We start from the raw sequence: 7,183 nt of genomic DNA, 5'->3' as shown, positions 1-7,183 counted from the left end.
TTCAGAAACCAGAATTCCAGTTTTTGTCCTGCCAATTTCAATCAGTAAAACTCGAATTCAATTCTGCAGTACCGAAACCGGTACCTTTATTGCAACATGTTCTTTGGGTAATATATCAAATAAACAGAGAAGCTTTAATAAAAATTCACAACAAAAAGGAAAAAAAAAATAGAAAATAAAATATTCATAATGTAAGGCCCACCAATTCACCAAGTAGCACTGAAAATCAGAAGCGTTTAGACAAGAAAATATGTAACTTGATTTTAAATAGATTACTTGACTTCAAACTCCCAAAGGTTAACAAGGGAGAGAGAGATCTCCTAGGGAGAAAGACATGAGGGGACAGATGATGAACAACTTAGCATAAACTGGCAATGTGTACTTGTAGCCCAGAAACCAAACCAACCCTGGGCTGCATCAAAAAAAGTCGCCTGGCCAGCAGGGCAAGGGAGGCGACTCAGGACCTGTAGTGACAGAACAAGGAGGAATGAGTATTAATTGAAGGAGGGGAAATTTAGGTTAGAGATTAGGAAGAAATTCTTTACTGTGGTGGTGGTGAGGCACTGGAACAGGCTGCCCAGAGAAGCTGCGGATGCCCATCCCTGGTAGTGCTGAAGGCCTGGATGGACAAAGCCTTGAGCAGCCTGGTTTAGGGTGAGGCGCCCCTGCCCATGGCAGGGGGTGGGGCTGGAACTAGATGATCTTTAAGATCCCTTCCAACATGTAACATTCTATAAGTAACTTTTCACATACAGCACATGTCCAACATCTTAAGTTAGTTTATCCGGATCTTTCACAGATTTCCTTAAAAAATTGACTTGTTCAGTAAGAACTGTTATTACTCAACAGCATATAGTATTTTGGGTTGCAGGTTTTATTTTTCAGGCAAGGCTTATTTTTTTTCTGCCTAAACTATTAAGATCTTAGCTTGTAGAAAAACAGCCTGAAATTTGATATTCATTAGATGTACTCTCATAGGCCTCCAGAGTACACTGCATTTTAAGTAACATCCTGATGTTACTGTTCATCTTCTAGGGCCACTCAGGACTCCCCACAACACATTTCACTTTCACCTTTTTTCCTTTTCTTCCAACTCACAAAAATCTGATTTAAAGCATCTCCCACTCCAAAAATTAATTATGAAGCAGGCACAATGATTACAGTATTATTAATATTATTGCTTGCAATAAATGAAGTAAGTCGCTTCCACAGCATATGAACAGTCTAATGAAATTACTGTAAACTACAGGAGGAGTACTTTCCATTTGGGTTGTGAAAAGAAACTGATCTTGAATTTTATGCATATTATAGGAAAAAAAGTCTAAACTTTCTTCAAAGTGCAAAACCAATAAACAGTAGGTGAAAGAACATCTGACATTCTTTCATTATCAAAAGTTTTCAATGTTCCTATGTAAAAACTAATACAGATGGATTTGAAGTGACTTTACTGGTATGACTAGAATTTGGAGATTTGAGCCATGCACCTTTTCCAAGTAAAGCTTGAGCATGCATATTCTACACCATATGAAATTTTTAACTACAGCTAGATTCCTTTGTAGAATACTGCTTATGTAATTTCATCAATGCATGTAATACAGAACCTCTCTTAAAAGAGAAACAATCTCATAAAGGTGGGTGGGGTGTTACAAAAGAAAGTTTTATATCTGTACCTGAGCATATGTAGGCAATGTGTTTTGCCTGGATGTAAGTTCCATGACCTTGAGCAAATCTGTAATGAAAATACAATCATACTTAAATTCATACTGCCCTTTTTTCTACAACCAAGTTTAATTCTGAAGATCACCTAATGCTTTGGAACAAGTTAAGCCTAACATAAGCTATATAAATAGCATTAACCTAATTTTACACATCCTTCCACCCTGACTGTAAATACTGATGTCATTTAAGCATATCAGTAAAATTATCCTTATATACTCTTATATCCACTGTATACTAAGAATATTGAGTTTTGAGGTCCACATTTACATGCTCAAGTAGGTAAGACCATTAACCTCTCAGGCAGGATTTTAGCAAAACGTTAACTTTTCCCAGAGTCACATGATGTGAACACTAAGTATTTTCCATGCTTCAGTGGCACAGACATCGAATCTCAACTATTGCAATTTTCATGGAACAGAAGACCTGACACAGAAAACAAAAACATCTCCTACTGCTTATGTGTTTGAAGAAGTTCTCTCTTTAGATAAGTGACTACATCTAGGAAGGTGCTCCCACCTGGGATTACTAGCTGACATGTGCTTCTCTACAGACTGGAAGTACATGCTTACACTATTACAAAAAGGAAATTATTTAATCTTGCAATCACTAAGCATTCAATTTGTTATGCTAACCATGAACTCTTGACTTTTTTTCTCAGAAGGTACTCTTCTACAAATTGCAAAGTTAAGAGCCACACTGTTTTTTTATGAAGCTGTCCTATAGTATTTATTACCAGATAAAGGAGAAAAATACAAATCAAAACCCAAAACACAATTTAAAAAAAAATTCCCAAAACACGAGTAGCACCACAAAACCCTCCCAAAAAAATAAAGAAACCCTGCAGCTTATTTTGTATTCACTATCTACATTCAAAAGACCCTTTGTTCACTCAACAGACCTTGACAGCTTTATACAACCTCTCAGTCTGGACTGGTTGTATAAGAGCTCTATGCTTAAGGTAGCATTTATAAATTAGAGACTGGGCCTTATGATAATGCTTTGGTAAATCTCATCTGGAGGTTCTTGACGTACAACTAAAATACCGTGCCAAATTCAGCACTCAGTAGCACAAGCATATGTGATTTATTCCTCTGAATAGTAAATCCAGTCCATCATAATGAACATTTCTACATGCCCTTTAAACCAGAAGATACTTCATTCCTCATTTTCTGTTTTTCTTCCCTCATTGTTTACTCATCAAGTATGAGATAAGAACATGTCCAAACCTCAGTAGATTAGAAGCAAAGAGAATGCAGCACCAGGGCAAATATTAACATTCTTTGTTCCACTACGCAGTGTAAGAATATACAGAAACAAAAGACATGAAACATTAGGATTAGTAATTAAAAAACCGCAAAGTCTAAGTTGAATTTGTCACAGGAAATTACTTGTTTTACACATTACATTGCAAGGTGTTTGAGAAATGTAAAACATCTGATTGTTATACATTTCTATGGCCATAAAGTGCTACATACAGCTGCTACCCCATGTGTGTTAGAACAGATATATAACAATCTTGCATAAGCTTTAACATATATTTGCTTTCAAAACAGAAATTCATTCTTTATTCTGATGAATAAAGACTTATAAACCACAGTACAATGACGTTTCAACAGATTGATATTTGATTGATATGCACAGACATGAAGTTTTTTGTAATAGCTTCTAAGTAGGCAATTCATAATCAACGAGAAGCTTCGTCCTATAACCAGGCTAATTTATTATTGCTTACCTTAAAAAAAAATCTATTATCAGAAAGAACTAAATAACCTTTTGTCATAATGTAACTGTAAGTTCAGCCTTTCTTGCTTAAACTAACAAGTTAAATTTGCTCTTGTATATATTATAATTCCTCCTATTATCAAGAGAGGCTATAGCATCATGGGTAAATGATCAGCTTTGCTTAGTTAAGTCTCAGCACAATATTCAAAATTCCCGTGGAGGATGAGTATGTGCGGTGAGTATTATAAATGCAGTTAAGACTAAATCAGAGCTGTATTTAAGGCCCAGTACAGAATACAGCAGATTTAAAAAAATAAATTTAAAAAGCCACAGACCCTCTGTATGAACTCTTAGAGAGGAATCACTTAACTCGGGCATAATGTCCTAAATAATACTGCATCACAGATGCATTGTGTCAAGGAGACATGCACTTTTCTGCAGCATTTGGAAAACTAAGCATCTCTTGCAGCTATGTGGAGACCCACCTTAACTGAAGGGTAAAAAATCACTCTCACACGTTTGTACGTCCACTGTTAACAACTTGGAAAAAAAATGTTCAGAATAAAGCTTAAAGTAAGAATTCTGATCAGTCAATCTTTCTAGCAAAGTGTGGAACAGCAGCACAGAAAGGAGGCAAGCTCCAAACAGCACTTAATATTGGGTCCTCAAAACACTACAGAGGGTACTGGAAATTTTTGTGGATAAGCGTGTCTCTTCAATCAGTAATATCACCCATGGAAAAAGTACACTGCTTCTTGAAGCTTTGTACTAATCTTTGAAAAAATCAGTTTCTAAGGAAAATCATTGTTCATTTTTTGTTAGTTTTGATTTCTATCTCAAATCACCCCTAAAATATTAGCTGTAAGACACTCCCCAAAAAAACAAGAGATCAGAGACTACATCATGCTCCGCCCTGAGAGTCTGTAGTCCCAGTTATAACTCTCCTGAAATAAAGTACTGTTTGGAATACAAATTACAGAAATTTTACTGGTAATTGTTCCCATCACCTTCTACAGAAAAATGAAGCAGACCCCAATTCAATAATCAGATTAAACTAAGATAATCCTAAACTGAACATATAATGCCCACAGATGCATCCAAAGTATTTTCTGAAAATACATGAGTTTATGCTCACTAAAATCAGATATATATAAATGGGTAAATCTTTAGAGAAGTCATTTGACAGCATATGCTAATCTCTGTTTTGAGGTTTAGCTACAGCCAACTAATATATTTGAAAATAAACATGCATACTTTATCAGTAATTCAGTGTCTTGGGTATTTCAGCTTCAAATTTACATGTGTATAATTTTACATAATAACTTAAGTTACACATTTACAATAAGCACAAATTGCAACCAACAAAGAAAGACTTTGGATCAGGTTTCCATTTTGAAAGACCCACTATGTTTATTTAGCTAGTATTTTTAAACTCTTACTTCTCCTGTAAATATACCACTCTATTACAGAATTATAAGCAATTAAATTACCCCATTATTTATAAGTCATAGAAGAAAGCTGTGTTCTCAGTAATCTGAGAAAAACTTCTATAGATCATATTGACTGTTTAATTAGAAACTTCAGTTACTCATTTACTGAGGACACATTTTTCACCTATTTCTTTCATCCTGATTTTGCTTGGGTGGTAGTTAAGGGCAGTGAATCACATACATGAGCACAGGTACTATGAATTTACTGTGCAGAAGTAAACATACCAGACATAGAAAAAATATGGAAATGGCAAGTTTTGCAATAGCTAGCGAAAGAAGAGTTATTGGGTGTATACTTAAATAAAAAAGACATATATTTTTATTTTTAAGAACAGACAGCTAGAATCTGTGTATCTAAATAAATGGGAAATTCAATTTCATACTGCTGTTTGCATAGAAGCATGAAAGGAAAAATGCACTTTTAAGTATCTCAATTTTACTGCACATTTTTGGTAGAAATTAGACTAGAATATGCATATTTTCTTAACAGCAAGATTAAAAGTGGTTTTACTTCTTGATGCACAATCAATTTCTGTTAATATGAATTCTAACTCATTATTAGGAAAATACATAAATCCACCAATATTTTATTTACTTTGGTTGGGATCCAAGAACAGAGAATACCAACTAGGGTGCTAGTCTACAAATACTAAACGATTGCTTTAAAAAGGGAAAGAACAATCCTTTCTCCAGATCCATGACAGGGAAGATGGGAAACAATCAGTTTCAGTTGTGTCAAGAACTTTGGGGTAGACATCAGGCAAAATTTCCCAGTCTTTTCTCATTGGGAAAGACATCCTGTGTAAGTTCCAAAATGACTGTTCTCAGTGCTTTTTTGTTTTTTGTTAAACAGGTGAAACAAATCTGTCAGGATCAACTTAAGACTACTTTAGAACAAGGACGTAACGTCCTTGGTAGCTCTGCTTTTCTACAAGTGAAAAATATCCCCTAATCTGTGTTTCTTTTGACTGAAACAGACCTGCAAAGACATTATAACTGTAGCCCTGCTTAGCTTCATCTGAAGCCCTCCTTAGCTTCATCTGACAGAGTAAAAATATTGCACTTCACACAGTTTAATTTTGTTCCCAAAATAAAATTAAGTAAAAAATTACTAATTCTTTCCTCTGGAACACAAATTTCAGAATATGGTATGCAAAAAAATGTGGGTAAGGTTATCTGCAGACATTGCATTTTTGTTCCAGAGGAGAAAAAAGTCTCAAGTGCACTGCAGAAAATAAAACTTTCAAAAAATGCAGAAATGATCACCAGTTTCACTGCATAACCTGCATCTGTTCTTATATTAAAAAAATATTTTCATTAAACTTTATTGCACCATCACCTTTTTTTAAAAAATATCCCCCATTCAAGTCAAATATTAAATTATTTCTATCAACAAAATAGAAGGTCTTCTTTAACAGCATGTAGATACAGTATAGGCGCTATACAGAAAAGTCTAAAAGAATGACATCAAATCAGAAGTGACAGAAAACAATCATTATGTTCTTCTCTATGATTAAAAAAAAGATTGTGTAGGCTATTTATTGTATGCATGAAAAGCATCCCTTCTCATTCAAGGTGTTGAAGCAGATGACACCTTCAAGCTGTCAAGTGCTGCATGAATTCTGAAGTGCAACCTGGACTCCATAGAGTATTCCTTGTAGTTGTTTCTGCAAAACAGACAACTTATTTTAAGAAAAAGATGTTTGGATTGAATTGTTTATACTTCCTATGTTTGTAAGTTAACAATCTTTATTCCTTCAACAGGAAGCAGAGACTAACACACAGATGAGTTATGAGACATTTAAAACTACATCCACAAACTGAGTGAAGAAAACATAGACCAATACTAAAATTAAATGTCCTGATAAACTGAATCCATGTCTTAGCATCTCTTTCGCTTATTTTGATCCTTTTAGCAGCCCTCCCAATTACTGAAATTTGCTGTGAAAAGACAAGCCAGAGTCTTTTCTAACTACAGAAAAGGGTGTTAGCAGAAAATGTATGCTTCGACTCAGAACACAATTCAGCCAGAGTAATAAACACCATAGGTACAGAAATCGTATTCTATCTTATACTACAATCTACAGATGATGCAAATATCCTGCTCTACAGTACATCAAACTCTGAACTGATCTTCTGCAACACCATGTGAAAGGAAAAAGGGGTGCAGTCAGACAGGTGCAGTGGCTTATGACCTCTCTTATGAACACCTTTAGTGGAACTGATTTAATTCCCACAGCTGCCCTCTGGGA

General features: G+C 34.9%; 1 protein-coding gene across 1 annotated transcript in view; it reads right to left on the bottom strand.

Moving 5' to 3' along the window:
• Positions 1-2,783: 2,783 nt before the first annotated feature.
• TTC39B (tetratricopeptide repeat domain 39B) overlaps positions 2,784-7,183 on the bottom strand; it is a 50,608-nt gene continuing 46,208 nt past the window's right edge. The window contains exon 18 of the mRNA XM_005420868.2: positions 2,784-6,598. Within this exon, the coding sequence (XP_005420925.1) occupies positions 6,502-6,598 (97 nt within the window). The 3' untranslated portion in view covers positions 2,784-6,501. The remainder of the gene's footprint in view (positions 6,599-7,183) is intronic.

The sequence above is a fragment of the Geospiza fortis genome, unplaced genomic scaffold, assembly GCF_000277835.1.
Source record: "Geospiza fortis unplaced genomic scaffold, GeoFor_1.0 scaffold12, whole genome shotgun sequence".
Classification (NCBI taxonomy): Eukaryota; Metazoa; Chordata; class Aves; order Passeriformes; family Thraupidae; genus Geospiza; species Geospiza fortis.
Note: the sequence above shows the minus strand (reverse complement) of the source record. Positions and strands in the feature narration are given on the sequence as shown.